The following is a 19580-nucleotide window of genomic DNA, read 5'->3' on the forward strand; positions in this document are numbered from 1 at the left end:
ACAGAGATGGTGGTTAATAAGTGGATTTTGGAAAACGTCATTCAAAGTATAGTATCATAGTATATAAGGGTGGAAAAAGACGCTGGGCCATCAAAATAAATGTTTTATCCCAATAACCCGTGATATTTTTTGTCTCCAAAAAGGCATCCAGGCCTCTCTTGAACATGTACATAGAGTCCGCCATAACAACCTCCTGCGGCAGAGAGTTCCATAGTCTCACTGCTCTTACAGTAAAGAACCTTTGTCTATGTTAATGGTGGAATCGCCTCTCCTCTAGGCGTAAAGGATGCCCCCTTGTCCTGGTCACAGGCCTAGGGATAAAAAGATCTTTGTAGAGATCCTTGTACTGTCCGTTCAGGTATTTGTACATTGTAATGATGTCTCCCTTCAGTCCTCATTTTTCTAAATTTAATAATCCCAAATTTTGTAATCTGTCATTGTATTCTATTCCCCCCATTCCCCCAATTATCTTTGTTGCTCTCTTCTGCACCCGTTCCAGTTCTACAATGTCCTTTTTATACACTGGTGCCCAAAACTGTACACAATATTCCATGTGTGGTCTAAAATTCCAAGTCCTTTTCAGCTCCAGTATTACCAAGTAATTGACTGTTTAGAACATAATTATACTTTTTGTTGCCATGGCCCAAGTGCATAACTTTACATTTATCTACATCAAACCTCATCAACCATTTCTCTACCCACTCCTCAAGTTTCCACAAATCCCTCTTTAATGATAAACTATCGATCCCTCAGTATTTATTACTTTACACAGCTTAGTATCATCTGCAAATATTGAAACTTGACTGTGTAACCCCACTACAAGGTCATTTATGAAAATATTAAAAAGAAGTGGCCCCAATACTGACCCCTGTGGCACTCCACTGGTAACATCAACCCAGTCTGAGAATGTGGCATTAATGACGACCCATTGTTTTCTATCACTAAGCCAATTACTTACCCAAATACACAGATTTTCCCCTAGTCCCAGCAGTCTCATTTTATGTAACAACCTTTTATGCGGCACAGTGTCAAATGCCTTTGAAAAGTCCAGATATACAGCATCTACAGCGTCCCCCAGATCCCGTCTGGAACTTACTTCCTCGTAGAAACCAATCAGATTAGTCTGACAGGGCCGATCTCTCATAAACCCATGCTGACGCTGGGTTATAAGGTTATATACAGTGAGTTACTCCCGGATAGCATCTCTAACAAACCCCTCAAATATTTTCCCCACCACAGCAGTTAGACTCACGGGTCTGTAGTTTCCAGGATTGCTTTTTGATCCTTTTTTGTATATTGGTAGCACATTTGCTATGCACCAGTCCTGTGGAACATAACCAGTCCTCAGTGAATCTTCACATATTAAAAATAACGGTCTGTCTATCACAGTACATATGTGATGAGTAACCTCTGCCGCGTCCACACCCTCGCCCCAAGGTTGGGTAACAAGGGCGTATAGCAATGGGCTGGAGGGTAGGTCACTGGTTGTGCCACCCTATGTGTAAAAATGGGACGTCAGGGGTAAAAGGTTTCCTTTTATTCAGAGATATTTTGGACAATGCGTTTCCCACTACAACCAGTGCTTCCTCAGGTCTAGGCTTTTTGTGCTGAAGTGGTGCAATGATTATTTAAAGGGGGATGTTGGTAAGAGTTAAAATAGCTTGATGAAAGAGTTCTTTTTCATCGTCTACAATCCACAATCTTTTATGTATCCTCTATCTGGATTAATAGTAAGTGCTTGTTAGAAAATCAATCATTAGATTTTGCCTGCGCTATTTTGAATATAATCACATGTAGGACACACATCTATTCTGCCATGAAGTAAACCCCAAAATAGTCATATGATCAGGGAAACTGAATTCTGCTTCTGTGCAGAAGAACATTGCTCATGTTGGCTGATGCAATGTGAAATATTTATCTGACATTCAATGGCATACATGTTCACAGTCTATGAATAAAATATGTTATGAGGAAGAAGTGAAGACATTATTTTGCTGTCTAAGATAAGTAACTAACATTCTAAATTTTAACAAATAAATAATTACTGCATAGCCTTTTTTAAGTATATACTCGAGTATAAGCCGACCTGAGTATAAGCCGAGGCACCTAATTTTACCACAAAAAAACTGGGAAAACCTATTGACTTGAGTATAAGCCTAGAGTGGGAAAGCCATTGGTCACAGCCTCCCCAGTATAGAGCCAGCAAGCCCCCAGTAGTGTATAGCCATCCAGCCCCTAGTAGTACAGTAGTATTGCAGTATAAAGTATGAACAATCATATCCTGTTGGGTTAAGGTACCCTAGAAACCTCAGATAACGCTAGCAGACACTCCCGCGATGTACACTAGAAACGATCCGGCATATAGAAAATTTAGAAGGGAGTGAAATTTTTCTGTTTATTAGCTGTGTTTAAATAGAGGCTGTATACTCCATTCATTACTGCTGTCATTTACTGTAATAACAGGAGAATTGACACGTTTCCAAGCAATCTCTCTTGTGTGATAGGGGAAAACGAGAAAATGTAGGGTGAGCTGGATAAATCCTGAAGACTGTGATTGCCCAGATTAAGGGTCGCAGCAGTATGGAGCACCTTATTTAGGATAACCCTCCAACTTGGTAGCCGATGCAGGGCCCCCTCTCGCAACAATACATCTAAAAGCTAACACTTATTATAAACTGTTTCATATATACTGTTTCAAATATCAGCCCAAGCGCTAGAGATCTTAAAAACATCTTATCTTTAGTTTTAGATGGATATATAAATTCAGAACTTTAGTAAACAAATTCCAATTTTGGTGCATGACCAACCAAATAATGTCACCATACTTTCCATAAGACCAATATTCCAAACAATTTGTACAATTTCCAAATTATACCTCTAAACTGTGACCCACAGCATTACCACAACATAATGGCAAAAAATACCACCATACAGATAATGAACAAAAGACACTAAACATAGACTGGTATTACCAACTCATCTCAGTGGGTTTACAAAACAGACATGGTTGGCATCATCCTACATACTCACATATGTCATAAATACACCTTACACCACAACTGTGTACATATCATATATAGCCCTCACAAAGCAACTGATCACACTGTACACCCCTATATATCATATATACCCCTCACACCACATATAAGCACATGGTGCCATCCCATACATATATATGATAGATACCACTCACACAGCTGAGCACACTGTGTACCCCTATATATCCTCTATATTGCTCACACCACAACTGACCATACTGTGCACCCCTATGTATCATATATACCCCTAACACCACAACTGACCACACTGTGCCGTGTGTGTAGTATATTCCCTGAATAAATATAAAGTTTACCCACTGTATTTTGTTTACCCACAATTACTGCATAGTCCATTATTATTCCTCATTTTAAATGCCTAAAGCCCTATTAAATTACATAAAGTGCTCCTCTAATGATATACAATAGCCCCATCTTTATATATAACACTCAATAATTTGTGTACAATATCAGCATCCATAAATTAATGTACAGGCCTAACAACCCCCATTCATATATAACACAGCCACCCACTAGTAAAATAATACATAGCACAGCTGTTATTTACTTAATAAAAAATACAGCACCCCCTTACTACTACATATAATATATAGCTCCCCGCTCAGTCAGTAATCCATGTAATATACAGCCCCCCCAGTTAGTAATCCATGAAATGTTCAGCCCCATCAGTCAGTAATACATGTAATATATAGCACCTCCTTAGTAATCCATGTTATAAACAGTCGTCTTCAGTCAGTTATCCATGTAATATACAGCTCCCATCAGTCATTAATCTGTGTAATTTACACCCCCCTCAGTCAGTAATCCATATAATTTGCAGCCCCCCTCGCAGTTAGTAATCCATATAATATAAAGCCTTCCCCAAACGGTAATCCATGTAATATACAGCCCCCCCCCCCCCCCCCAGTCAGTAATCCATGAAATGTTCGGCCCCATCAGTCAGTAATACATGTATTACTCTAATACAGTGGTGGCGAACCTATGGCACCCAGACCATCACCAGAGATGGAAGAGGAGTGGGAAGGTATGGACAGATCTGGATTATCATTGTAGCTCCTGCCCTGACATTTCCTCCTGTCTATGGGATCCTGGAGGGAAGCTACAATGATCATCCAAATTTCTTCTATTTTCTGCTTTATTGGTGTCCTCAGGGTGCTGATATGAATGAAAGCTGTGACAGAGCAGGGAGTATAATCACTAATTACATTTCTGTGTTGCCACTTTGCGATAAATAAGTGGGTCTTGGTTGTAGTTTGGGCACTCGGTCTCTAAAAGGTTCACCATCACTGCTCTAATAAATGTATTACAGTACCCCCTTAGTAATAGATGTAATATACAGCACCTCCTTAGTAATCCATGTTATATACAGTCGCGTTCAGTCAGTAATCCATGTAATATACAGCTCTCATCAGTCATTAATCTATGTCATTTACACCCCCCCCCTCAGTCAGTAATCCATGTAATTTACAGCCCCTCCTCTCTGTCAATAATCTATGTCATATACAGTCACCCACCAGGCAGTCATATACAGCATCTCCTTAGTAATCCATGTAACATGCAACACCCCTTCGGTCAGTAATCCGTATGATATACAGCCCCCTTCAATCAGAAACCTATGTAATATACAGCCCCCCTCAGTTGGTAATCCATTCAATTTACACCCCCCCCCCCAGTCATTAATCCATATGATATACAGCCCCCCCCCTAAGTCAGTAATATATGTAATATAAAACCCCTCCTCAGTCTGTAATCCATTTAATATACAGCCTCCCTCAATCAGTAATCCATGTAATATTCTGATTGTCAACTGCCTCTCTCTCAACATGCACAAGCTTTAGCTGAAAGCTCCAGGAAGCCAGGCAGCTCAGCGATTCCCCTTCCCATCTCACACAAGACAGCTCTTCCTCCCACAGCCGCACCCCTTTGTTAAGCCATGTGTCATCCCATCTCACAGCAGACAGTTCAGTCTAATACTGCACAATAGTTCAGCCTTTCTCCCACAGCCACACACCTTCCCTTAACCGTGCAGCATCCCACAGAAGACAGCTCAATCTGATACTGCTGAATCCTGCTGCTACAAACTGTTTATAAACATAAAAACATTGTTGCAAATGCTCAGTCTTGAACAGTATTCATTAATTTGTCATGCAATGTTCACATTTTTTCATAAGTCCGTAATGCTGAGAGCTTATTCTTTGGAATGTCCATTAATTTTTAGATTGGGGTGGGTCTAACTCTCAGAAGTTTGCTAAACAGCTGTAATACAGTACTCTTCATGGCTTAGACTGCTTACATTTGAAATGGTAGTAGCTTTATAGAGAATTTGGCTTTGTTTATTTCCTTGACTCCAAGTGATCTGAGGATATGTACCAATATTCTGAGCATGGGAAACAACTTTTAGCTTAATTTTTGTCTACGTAATGCAATTTAAATGTTTTCTAATTTAACGAAAACCATAAATGCATCTAAAAGATATGAAAAGAAATAATCAAAGTAATTCGTTTTCTACTTCTTGTATCTACACCTGTTTAGCAACGCACATGGGATTCCAGACTATGGACTTGTCGTCAAGGTTTTCCACTTGGCATTGTTAACATTATTCTTCAATATATGAGCTCTGCAGTATGATAACTATGACAGCTAAATATTGGAAACAGATGCTTCCAATGTATAACAATTTAGCCATTCTTTCATCTCATTAAGGATTTGGCATTTTCTAGTCATATGTAGTGTTCTATATTGATTTTTTTTTTCTTGTAAAAACAAACATTGGAAACCTTTAAGAAGACATAGATTTTTCTGATAACCTTATATCTTATGTTTAACAATAATACTATAAATCTGAGCTAAAAGTGTATGGAAGCACATAAATCTAACAATAACTTTATATATCTTAAAGGTAATCTACCATTTAAATCAAGCATGATAAAGAAGGGACACTTACTAGACGCTGTGACTATGGTAATCTTCTTATATTTGTTATTCATGGCTTCCTTCTAAAATCAACTTTTAGAATTATGCTAATGAGTCTGAAAGGCTACTGGGGCGGTTACAGGAGTCCCTACATGCTTCAGATTTACAGACTTACATCACATCATTGTGTTTGCACATACCCACATAAAATCTTCAATCATTGAGCTATTCAGTCAAGAACCAGTCCAAAAAGTTCATATGTCTACAAGTAATAAAACAATGATTGGAGCTGTATGTATCCAGTTATATCTTTTTTTTACAGACAAGCCAACAAGGTATATGGATAATTCCTTCTGAAGGTTCTGAAATCACCTGGACTCCATTTGCGGAATAGGTTCACATTCAGACATTACAGACGTGCCTGGATCATCCAGGATTTCATAAACTTGTGAAAACACGTTCGGAAATATCCATGTGTACACAAGGACGAGAGGAATTGTATGGCGTGTCTATAGTCTGTCCAGGAACTCATTCCGCAATTGGAGTTCTGGTGATTTTCGGAACCTTGTGTCAAAACAGCCATATACAACTTACACTGTACTGTTGCGGTACAGGTTGTATACATCCCCCATGCATTTCAATGGACAATACATTTTGATGGATGTATTGCCCACTGTGCCATACTGTACCAGGGGGAAAAGATAGAGCAGGCTGCATTTCCCCTCGTAAGTACAGGAATGGCAAATTTCCCCCTATGGACAGGGGAGGGGTGAGAAGCTCAGGTGTGCATACCTTAGTGTGAATATTGCCTTAGACTGTATCACTCTGCCCCCTGTTCCTTCCCGCCAATCCCCTCATCTGCCTGATGTAATCTCACTGCAGCACAGAGGGGGAAGTGCGCATGCACAGTGTAACAGCCTGTGAAGCTACAGCATAGTGGGGCTCTGGGAACCACCCCAGTAGCTGTTTAGATACATTAGCATAATTTTAAAAGTTCATTATAGAAAGAAGGAAGCCATAGATAATGAATATAAGAAGATCACCAGAGTCAGTGTCTGGATCTATGAGTAAGCCCCCCTGGTTTATCATGCTACATTTTTATGCTAGATTTCCTTTAAGGAAAAAAGATAAATCTATGTCCCACATCTCCGTAAAAAGCTTCAGAATAGAGGACATAATAGAGCAACATTGAGCCAGTATTTCAGCTCTAGTTGACATTTATCCAGCTACTTCCTCCTACTCTTCATCCAATCGACTTTTAAGGATAGCATTTTACATGATTGTCCATCTAGGTGAATGTAGCAGTTATTTCGACGGCAGTGAAAAGCGTACAAAGTAGAGGTTAGAAAAGAAGTCTATTTACACGTACTATTGTTTTAGCCATTTTCTGCATATTGCATATTCAAATGTTTACATTGCAAAATATAAACTAATAAAGCACAAAAAATCTAGGATTTCTTCTAAAAACGGGATACAAATTCCACGTGACAACATTCAAAAGTAACACTTAAAAATATACTTAGTCTTTTCATTGCTATGTTCATGCATTTGCAAATCCAGCCCAAGACGTGACTGCTGAAATAACATTTCTTGTCACGTTGTCTTAATGACAATAAAAGCTGCATTACAGCACTTAAGAAGAGCTTTCCACGGTTTGAAGAAATGAACCTTAGAATAGTGTAGGAAGGACTTTTATATGCAGCATTACTTTATGAACAGAATAACAAAGTACTCTTTTATTTTCTTTCAACAGCTTCATAAAAAAAGATCTTTCGGCAAAGTGAATTACGGTAGAGATGAGCTGACCATTGCACTGAACTACATACCAAGAAGTCCCCTAAAGATTAAGTGAAGACATACTTTAACACCGAACAGAAAAAAAAAGCCAAAATGAAGGGCCAAATGCTGGATCAAATGCTACACTAAGAACTTTGGAGGTTGCATATGTCTGAAGAATGTCATCGAATGAGACCAAATGGTGTTGACCCAACTACAGCTGCCTAGTGATCCCGTCTTATGTGGAAGGATTACGTTACTCTCAAAAGGTTCCTTCATGGAGGCTTTTTCAGAGATTTTTGGAAATACAAACCAACAAACATCATGGGGACTTACCTGGCCTATTTTCTAGCAATAACAGTGACTTCTGAGATGTTTTACAAAGCAATATGACTATAAATATCACCAGCATGGATGGAGACATGTTATTTGCAGAAAAAGATTCTTCTTTTCGCATCCTAATGGGTTGTTTCCTCTCCGTTTTAATACTTTCAACTCTTTTGGGAAATACTTTGGTCTGTGCAGCTGTCATCAGATTTCGTCACCTTAGGTCCAAAGTCACAAACTTTTTTGTGATATCCTTAGCTGTGTCTGATCTTCTGGTAGCAATGTTGGTCATGCCTTGGAAGGCTGTTGCAGAGATTGCCGGCTTTTGGCCATTTGGCTCGTTTTGTAACATATGGGTTGCGTTTGATATAATGTGCTCAACAGCATCAATCTTAAACCTTTGTGTCATCAGTGTTGACAGGTACTGGGCGATCTCCAGCCCATTTAGATATGAGAGAAAAATGACCCCAAAAGTAGCCTTTATAATGATAAGTGTTGCATGGACCTTATCAATTCTGATATCTTTTATTCCTGTGCAGCTCAACTGGCATAAAGCAAAGACTACCAGCTTTTTTGACCTAAATATTACCATGCAGGGTAGCACAATGGATAACTGTGACTCCAGCTTAAATAGGACATATGCAATTTCTTCATCTCTCATTAGCTTCTATATACCAGTGGCCATTATGATTGTAACCTACACACGGATATACAGGATAGCGGCAAAGCAAATCCGCCGTATCTCAGCTCTGGAAAGAGCAGCAGTACATGCCAAGAACTGTCAAAACAGCACGGGCAATGGAAGTAGCATTGATTGCCAACAGCCGGAAAGTTCTTTGAAGACATCATTTAAAAGAGAAACTAAAGTCTTGAAGACGTTGTCAGTGATTATGGGAGTATTTGTTTGCTGTTGGTTGCCCTTTTTCATATTGAACTGTATGGTGCCATTTTGTGATCCTAGTGTATCCAATAGTGGAGCAGAGCCATTCTGCATCAGTTCGACCACATTTGACATATTTGTGTGGTTTGGTTGGGCAAATTCTTCATTGAATCCCATCATATATGCTTTTAATGCTGATTTCCGCAAGGCTTTCTCAACATTATTAGGCTGCTACAGACTTTGTCCTACGTCGAACAATGCTATAGAGACAGTAAGCATAAACAATAACGGGGCAGTTGTCTATTCATGTCAGCAAGAGCCCAAAGGTTCAATTCCAAATGAGTGTAACTTAGTTTACCTAATTCCACATGCTATTATCTGTCCCGAAGAGGAGGTACTGAAAAAAGAAGAGGAAAGTGGTTTATCTAAGAGTTTGGACAAAATGTCTCCTGCATTCTCTGGGATCTTAGACTATGATGCAGAAGTCTCACTAGAAAAGATAAATCCTATCACACAAAATGGACAGTCCAAAACCTGAGAACTAGCTTAGATGGGCCTATCCATGAAACTATGAAAGATGACTTCTAGATGAAACAGAATTTCAGATCCTTGTTAAATATACCATCTGACTTAGATTTCTAAAAATGCATTCCAATGTATTTTGTAAATGTGTTTATTTTTGTGATGTTCACAGGGAATTAAGCTTATAAATATGAGGCCATTAGTAATTCTTATTAGATGGTGCATACAGTGTACACTGTATTATGAGAATGTGTTTATGTTCATTGTGCAGATTTTTGAAGGAGCAACTGACAATGTAAAATGACTCGAGTCGTGAAAGTGTCCAAAAGCTTCGGCATATAGTGTAGTATAAGCTAAACCACTTAGTGGAAAGGGTAATCCTATTTGATCAATACTCGACATGTTCATATTTTGTGATTCAGGGGTATTCCTATGTATTATTAGGAGCAATAGAATTAATAATAAGGACTGGAGATGCAATGTTCATTAATTAATTACAAACATATTGGACCATCATTTTTTATAGTATCTTGAAAAATTAAAGCTTCTCTGGGGGACGTACTGGTCCCAGCAGAAGTCTTCTATGGTGTTTCCTAATGTGTCTGGATACATCCAATAAGTGCTTTGCAATAAAGGACAAGTAATGGCAATACCAGGGTGTAGGGGGGGGTAGTAAGTCCTTTTTTATGTTTTATTTTACTACAGCCCTTTTGAATAGAATTTTTGATTAAGTGAGGAGGCAACCATCTCTGAGATTTAGTGTGGGCATTACTTACCATGAGCCAGTTGCTGGTTAGTTTTGATATTACTCTCTTGTTGTTTTAGACTGATCTCAAATACTACTATATGAACAATTACAACTATTTTGCTGCAAAATATTATTTTTTCTGTGCCTTGATTACACCATGCAGATTGGGTGTGGTTCCTGATTAATTTCTTTTTATCAAAAATTACAAAGGAAAAGTATAGTCCTCTGGATTTAGCTGAACCAAATAGAATATTAGATCAAAATAAAAACTTCATGGACAAGGTTTTAAGAGGGTATTCTGCTGCACAATGGTGATACAGTATGCCCGTATTGTCTGATTGGTGGAAGTTTTTCTTCTAATACATCATTACTTCTGATCCATGTTGCCACACAGTCAATAAGACTCTGTTCCTACATAAACAATGAGACAGATCTAAACTATAGTCTGTAGAATAGATGAAGGCACAGTGATGCTGTGCCCTCAGTGCTCTTTATTTTCCTTCAAACTTTGGTTGGGGTCGTACAAGATGGACAGTGTGACAAAACTTTAAAAAATTACATATGAGAATATCCTTTTCATTTGTGGAGTTGCCAGTATTAATTGAAAGCAGCTTAAAGTGTTCACAGATGGCACTAACTTTTTAAATGTCTATAATAAATACAAATAGTATTATTAAAGTTTGTCCTAACTTTTTTCTGGTTAGACCAATGAAATACACTTTGACCTGCATCCAAGTGTGGGTCATGAGGTACAACTGATGTGTAGCTAGATGTGTACTTATAATTCAAGAATAAAGCCTGTTTGTAAGAAACACAAAGGATCATCTTTTAAGGGGTATTGCCACCTTGGCATTCACTTTTAGTTTAATTTATCTGCCATATATAAAATTTCTTTAATTATATGTTATTAAAAAAAATGTCCCTGTGTAAAAATAATTTCCCATATATGTATCCATGTTGTTCCTTAGAAATAAGATAGCTGTCCTCGGATATGACCACTTCTGCACTCTGGCAGTGGTGGCCACACATACGCTATTGTGGCACCTGACCAACGGGATACATCAATCATTACCACAGGACTGCTGTGGGACATGCTGTAACTCCTGGACATTTCATATGCAAAATCAATTTCTTAGTCCAATCCCTTCCTCAGGTGGTTGTATCTAAGTACAACAATCTTGTTTCTAAGGGACAACATGGCTACATTTATGGGAAATTATCTTTATTTTTGAATAATATGCAATTGAAGAAATGTATTTATACATTTATAATTAAATGTCAATGCCTGGATGAGAATAAGTATGATCCCTTTGCAACTATATTAAGGGTTACATCATTTGTCTATACAAAAGTGTAGAGGAGCACTATTTTATTGTGTCTGTCTGGAACTCTAAAATCCTACACATGTCAAGAGAATACTAATTAGTAATTCAGGTTTTACTAATAGTAATCATTTTTGACATAGTTAGAATAATAATTATTACCATAACCTCTAACTTTTATATTTAAATGCCAACGTTTTGGACACTTTCAGGACTCTGTTTCAAAGTACAGCAAGAAAAAAAATAAATTCTCAGAAAACTGCAAATAACTGTTAGGATTTATTACGTATAAGATGATGGATTGTGTAAAATATTACGTAAATGCCTTTATAATTTCATGTTTGATAAAAACGGAGCCTTATAGTAAGAGTGGGTATTTTTTTAAAGATTACTGAAAGAATATTGTAAACATATATTACTATTATTTATTATTTTACATGAATATTTTTAAGAGATAAAGAGAAATCATTTTATTTAGCTTACTACTGTCTGTGACCATTGTCTAAGGATTCACTTTTGCATTTGGTATTTAATAGTCGAGAAATGATTTGCTCACGGCTGCCATCTGTATTTCTGTGGTTTCTCTCTCAGCTAAACCTTGTGTACTGTACGCACAGTATATTCAGTAGCTTTATTGTTGGTGTTTCATTACAGGGAATATAAGGTATAAGTAAGACATGTAATTCTCCTTGTTCCTCACTCAACCTCTGCACAGGACTGAAAAGAAGGTTTCTTTAATTTTCCAACTATTATTGTCTGTGAATGCATTAAATGGGAATCCCTCTGGAATGTATCTAGGCATTGCCTAAGTACCTGAACGATCTGAGTAGTATGTTCCTGGGCACCTTCCTTGTGGAAATAGACCAGAAGAGAAACAGTGGAATTCCCTTGTAATGGCTTGACACAGCAGCAAATTCATTTCAAAGAATAACAAATATGTCATCACAAAATAAGCGGAGGATGGTTGGCAGTTTGGAAAAGAAGCACAAACCCCTCAGGGCCCTATTTGTGCAAATGAAGGCTGGCAACTGGATGATTGTCAGATTTCATTGCTTTAAATAGTAGCTGTTTATTTTAAAAAAATCAATGTTCTGTACAAATTTCTTAAAGGGGTTTCTTTGCAATCACATTAATAATTTGATATATTATGACATTACTACTGTAAATTGCCTGTAACCATACACCGTCAGAAGTGCAGTGTAGGAAATAGTATACTAGTGCAGTGATGTTTAAAGGCATATTCTCGGTCTCAAAAATTGATCCCCAATTCTTAGTAAAGTTGATTGCTTGAAGTGTGTTTGGAAGGGAGTAAAACTATTGCAGTGCCGCCATCTCTTTACTCAGATAACAGATTCCAGGCAACCCATTAAAGGTGTGCCATTTTTATATACAGATAGAAGTCCTTGACTTAAGTACGGCCCATTTACAGACACTTCCATAACCTCTCTGCCTACTGTGTCCTTTGCTGATGCTCTCTGGATGCTGGTAGTTTAGTGACCTTTAACCCCAAACTGTAAGGATAAACTGTGAAAGTTTGCATCAAAAGTGTATGCAATGAAACTTTTGAAATCTAATTGTCACAGTTAGAAAATGTCGGGAATTGCAGAAATATATAATACAAGTCCTTTTCTACAAATTCAACTTAAAGTGAACCTGTTACCAGGTATTTCATTTTTAGCTGGTGTCAGGTTCCAATAGCCTATGCTAACATTAAAAATGCCTTTATCAGCATTCTGAATCATTTCAGTACTTTATGAAACTTTATGTCACATTACCTGGCTCACTGCCAGCAGCGTGTGGTAAGCCCAGGGGGAAGGCAGCTGCAGCCTGTTGCTTTTCAGTGTCAATGACACTCCTGGTGACAGATTCTCTTTAAGAACAAACATACTGAATCTATTTCATATTTAACCCTGTCTGTACTGAAACTTTACTTTCTTTGTAATCTCATTATTTAAAGGTAGCTCTTTATTCTAAATTCAATACATTTTTATGGGGTTGGCAATCTTACCGGGCAAAGAATTCTCTAGGTGACCTGTGACCTGTGCAGAGGTCAATGTGTAGGGAGAGGGAGAAAGTGAGCTGTTACTACCACCTATTGTGATTGATAGATCCTGCAATTAAAATGTTATCTGTCATTGTTATCATACCTGTGATGATAGTCCAAAAACTAGTATAAAGTGAACTCAACAGAATAGGAAATGGTGGCTAAATTGACAACTACAAATTTCAGAATTTTGTAAAATGTAGAAAACATTATAGAATACACTAGTACATTACTAATGAGCTTTATTGCACCACCTGTCTACCACTAATGATCTATCCTATGGATAGGTCATAATTAGTATAGGGACCATGGCCAATTTCCTATTCTTATGTACTTTATATTTAATAAAATGACTCATTCATGCCTCCATAAACCTAAAAATATTATAACATTTTTTATTAAATAAGGATAAAATAATGACATGGCATAAAGTATAAAAAAAAAAAAAACATCCATCAAAATTACTAATGTGTTGCAAAACCTACAACCAGAAATTACATATTCTGTTGCTATCTATGTGTAAAGGACATCTACCATCACGATGAAGGATTTTAAACCAAGCACACTGACATATTTGTGTATGCCCCCTCTGGTAGGGTCTTTGAGCTTCTTATGCCCTTATTTTAAAGAAAAAAAGGCTTTAAATTATGCAAATTAGTTTTTTTTTAAAATACTTTTTCGTGAAAACCAGGACATAAAAATCTAAATGAAGAGCAGATCCTGCCAGATGGGGCACACACCAGAATGTCAGTGTGCTTGGTTTACAATCCTTGACCCTCATGGTAGATGTCCTTTAATGTTGCATCGGCAAAACCATAAGACTGGATCTCCAGATATTTTGGAAATGAACAGATGAGTTGAAGAGTATTATTAGTTGAGTTTCCTGTATAAGAGGCTTAATGAATAATGTGAACCAATTAAAAGACTTTGCATTCTTATGGTCCGTAGACCACATCCTACCTTCATATGAACAATTTTTAAGCTTTAATGATACAGGGAATGATGGTGGGCATAGGATCCTTAGGCTTTAAAAAATGAGTACTCTGTAGAGAGAAAGTGATGTTATTGTGGCCAATAACAGCTCAATTACCTTAAAATCAAGTGGCCATTTCCCACTATGTAAAGGCAGGGTCTATACTGTGGTGTTGTGTCACAATATCTCTTAAAGGAAATCTAACATCAAAATCCATCATGATAAACCAGGGGAACTTACTCATAGATCCAGGCACGGTGACTGTGGTTATCCTCTTATATTTGTTATCCATGGCCTCCTTCCTTCTAAAAGGAAGTGCTCATAGCACAACAACTGAGAAAGCAGGGGGAAGAGTGAGGCATTTAAACAAAGCCAGATAACAGAGGGGCTAACGTAGCCCCTCGGGTTCATTACTATAAATTTAAAAGTTGATTTAAAAAGGAAGGAGTCAATGGACAACAAATATAAGAACATTATCACAGTCACAGTGCCTGCATATTTACTAAGTAGATATGTACAGTATGTTTCTATGCAGGATGTATCAATAGGATACCAGGTTGTTTTCCATCTGTATAAAAAGCATAAGTATTGAACCTGTTAAAATATATTTCTTTGCACTTGGTAAGAAATCAGATATTAGTAATGCATCATGAAAAATAATCACTGCTATTCTCCAGCTTTTCTCATTGACCTGTGCAAATTGTAGACTAGAAAAAAGTGAAGAATGTTGCATACTCGTGGCAGTCCAATATGGAAAAGTTTAAATAATTAGATGAGACATTTTGTTGGTTTTATTTTTGTTACAAGATAATTTATGAGTGTATTGTCTATTTTATTAATTAAAATATTAATGCAAGATTGTCTAATTGTAATTCATAATGCGCACACATTTCAATCTACAAATTTCAACACATGTTAGGGAAGGTTTCTGAATCCTTCTGTCTTTGAATCCCAAAGAAACCTATCATAGCTCAACTATCATTTTTTATTTTGCTTTTAAAAGCCATCCTGTGACTGGGTTTGTATGAGCAACAAAGAAACAGTGATTCCTTTACTTGACATACCCCATTAGCAGACCTGCCAACTCCTTTGGAATTGGAGGTCCAGTAAAAAAGGTAAGGCCTCTTGCATGATGTCACCAGCATGGGAAAGGGAGGAGCGGGGTCATGCATAATTAGCAGCCCGGAGCACCGGTCATATTGTCCCTGCGCTCCGGGCTGCTAAATATAAATTTTATTACTGCTGATGTTATTATCCCTTGGTTACTAGTATAAAGACCACCAACATACTCCTCTGTTTGGAAATCCACAGTTCCCCCCAGGACTCGGCAGAGATTCCTTCCTAATCTGGCGTTTGATGACCCACGCTTTCACACTATCTTAACTAACAGCACCCTCCCTTCATATACTGACCTATGTACACAATACCCAAGTAACCACATTTCATGGTTAGAACACTCGCAGCTGCAGTCTTACAAATGCACCCAGGCAGATCAGGTAGCATTTACTTCCCATCTCACTGCATTTGAGGAATTGTGTAGTTCCCCCTCTCCACCGATACATGTAATTTCGCATATTTATGCCATCTTACAGAAGGAATTACATCCTTGAGACCCTGTTTACGTAGACAAATGGCAACAGGACATAGGTATAGAATTTACTCAGCAGGACAAACAGAAAATGTATGTCTTTACTCATTAACTCTTGTCGGCATGTGCCGCTCAAGAAAAACATTTCAAAATAATTACAAGGTGGTCCCGGAAATTTTACACACATTCTACCCTACTGTCCCTGACATCTGCTGGAAATGTGGTGAGTCTGGCGGGACGATGCTACATGTGTGGTGGGACTGTGCCGGCCTAAAGCCCTTCTGGGACAGAGTGTTCTCAACATATAGGATGGTTTTGGGCCGCTCCGTTTCCCCCTCAGTCAAAGCGGGACTCCTTTCTATTCTCCCAAGGCACAATCAGGACACAGAAAAAGTACTTATTGCACTTTCTCACAGCCGCCACTTCTTCGACATTGGAGATCTCCTCAGTCCATGGGAAAATTTTAACGCATTTGGCAGCCTTTGTTTTCTATTCAAGAACACCCCAGTGTATATACCCAGCTGTTCACTGATCCGACGTAATGTGTCCTCCTTTCCCCTGATGTCTTCCTTTCCCTGCTTCCCCCCTCCTCCACAATCCTTCTTTTCTTCAAATTCTTTCTTGCCCGTCTTGTTTTTCTTTTCTTCCCCTCCATTTGTAAATGAGCTTTTATGCTGTTTCTACTAAATCAGTTCAGTAGGTTGACCATATGGTCACCTAATTGGTTACACTTGTTTATGTAAACCCCTTGTTTTTTGTTCTTTCTTTTTTTCATCATATATCACTTTGCATATTCATATATTTTTTAATGCACTAATTGTGTCCTCCCGGGATCCTTATGCCACATGTTGACTATGTCCACAAACTTCGGAGTGTGGTGTACCCACTCTACCAGACGGACATCTCTTCTCAGCTGCTGTGTTCAGGTCCTGCATGACCTATACTGATATTGATCTGTAATTTCTACATTTGATAGTTCTGACCTTTGCATTTATGTATGTTAACTTCATTACTCCTTGAATAAACTATATTGAATATAAAGACCACCGACAGATTGAGTTCAGGCATATGCAGCCTGTTTTATGTTTAGTTTTGTATAGCGCTGATTAGCTCCCTTAATAAATGCTTGTTAATGCTGCTTATCACTTGTAAATACACTTAAAATAGTTTGGATTAAATAAGATGTTAAATATATGTATTATATTTTAATATGAATGCATCCATTGTTCCTTGTTTGCTATTATAGGAAATCTTCAAAATTAAAGGGGTATTCCTACTTCATCAAATAATTGATATTGTTTGTATAATGAAAATGTATACAATTTTCCAATATATTCTAGATCTCTGCTTGCTGTCCTTCTATAGAAAGCTTCAGTGTTTATTTCCAGTGGACAGAAATCTGACGATGGTCACACAGGTGCACATCTCATTGTATAACACAGCTCTGATTACTCTCTGTGATACTAATGAGCTGTGCACCTGTGTGACCATGGTCAGATTTCTGTCCACTGGAGGTAAATATAGAATGACAGAAAGTAGAGATCTAGAAAACTGTGAGGAATTGATACAGAAAGTAATTTTTTCTTCATGCAAACAATAGCATTAATTTGTCGAAATGAAATTACCCCTTTCAGCATGATAACCAGGGACACTTTCTCATAGATCAAGGCACTGTGATTGTGGTAATCTTCAGATGTTAGCCATGGACATCTTCCTTCCATCCCAAAAAATCTACGTAGAAAATTATGCTAATGAGACAGATAATGGTACAGTGCCACCAATGGGTCACCATAGCCAGTCGTATATATCTAAGTGTCCCCACAACGGCTGTGTGAATGCAGCTGTAGGCAGGAGATTAGCGGTTTGGTCCAGATCAGCAGTAAAAATCAGTTCAGGTTATTAGTTTAGAAAAAGAATAGGAGATAAACTACTTTGAAAACACTATTAAGGGGTATATTGACATCTTATTTTGCCTTAGGGAGATTAAGATGAGATTACTTATGTTGTTCTGGTCATCAAGTAAGGGTATGCTATTTTGACAGCATGAAAAGATGGAAGATACATATGAAAAAAGCTGCTGGGAGCATGGGCGTGGGCACCGCCATATTCGATTTGACCACCTGTGAAGTTATTGGGGGCCGGCGACATGACAGCCTCAAGACATACAAAGACCCAAGGCTGTCTGATTTTAGCCCATGTATTACAATGTGCAATTTGCACATTGTAATAGATGATGGGTAAAATCCCCATATACTGTCATACTGTAGTATTTACCCCCCTCCCCAGCATTTAACTCTGTAATGGTTAAATAAAACCCAAAGTTAAAAATACCACTTTTTGGCCATTTTGAAAAGAATAAAAAAATTCAATAAAAAGTGATCAAAAGGCCAGACAGTCATTAAAATGTCACCAGAAGTCACAAAAATGACACTACCCACAGCTCTGTACACCAAAGTGCCCCAGAAGATGGCAAAATGACAAGTTTTTTTTGTACAGGTTTTAATTTATGTAACAAGCCCTCACAAAGCTCTTTACATCGAAACATAAAAAAGTTACAGAATTTTGAAGGTGGGTAGTGAAAAATGAAAACTTAAGAATGAAAAAGGGCCTGGTCGTTAAGGGGTTAATGACTGAACATGCTTTACTAAAAAAAAAAAACTACTATGACATGAACCTGCCCAGTTTAAAAAAGCCATGGGCATTTGAATAGCAAAGGCTTTATTGTACGGCGTTTTAGTATAATACATCTTGACTTATAAACCTTTAAAAATAATAAGATTTTCAGAAAATGTGTTGTATATCTTATCTTAGTTGTAGCTGGGAGCCTTCCAACAAATTATACCAATATTCATAGTGGGTCATTTAAAGTTCCCTAGCGGCATGGCTCGCACACATTCTGCTTTTTGAATTAACAAAATACAAATGTAAGTATCCCATGTTTCTTAATAAATAGACTGGAATTCTCTGCACGACTTATAAAAACTTGAGGGAATGTTTTATCTATGTTATATTGAATGCATGATCAACTTGAGTAAGTCTCCTACAGTCATGGCCATAAGTTTTAATAATGATACAAATGTTAATTTTAACAAAGTCTACTGCATCAGGTTTTATAATGGCAATTTGCATATACAGGCGGTCCCCTACTTAAGGACACCCGACTTACAGACAACCCATAGTTACAGACAGACCCCTCTGACCTCTGGTGAAGCTCTCTGAATGCTTTACTATAGTCCCAGACTGCAATAATCAGCTGTAAGGTGTCTGTAATGAAGCTTTATTGATAATCCTTGGTCCCATTACAGCAAAAAATGTTTAAACTCCAATTGTCACTGGGGCAAAAAAATGTTTTGTCTGGATCTCCAATTATAAAATATACAGTTTCGACTTACATACATATTCAACTTAAGAACAAACCTCCGGACCCTATC

The 19580-nt window shown here is 37.7% G+C and overlaps 1 protein-coding gene across 2 annotated transcripts in view; it reads left to right on the forward strand.

Moving 5' to 3' along the window:
- DRD1 (dopamine receptor D1) overlaps positions 1-14083 on the forward strand; it is a 47414-nt gene extending 33331 nt beyond the window's left edge. The window contains exons 3-4 of one of the 2 annotated variants that reach the window (XM_072146157.1): positions 5956-6017; positions 7723-14083. In XM_072146157.1, coding sequence (XP_072002258.1) covers positions 8135-9490 — 1356 coding nt within the window. In that variant the 5' untranslated portion in view covers positions 5956-6017; positions 7723-8134 and the 3' untranslated portion in view covers positions 9491-14083. The remainder of the gene's footprint in view (positions 1-5955; positions 6018-7722) is intronic. The other variant, XM_072146156.1, reaches the window with a different exon arrangement.
- Positions 14084-19580: the final 5497 nt, after the last annotated feature.

The sequence above is a fragment of the Engystomops pustulosus genome, chromosome 4 (genome assembly GCF_040894005.1).
Source record: "Engystomops pustulosus chromosome 4, aEngPut4.maternal, whole genome shotgun sequence".
NCBI classification, from domain to species: Eukaryota; Metazoa; Chordata; class Amphibia; order Anura; family Leptodactylidae; genus Engystomops; species Engystomops pustulosus.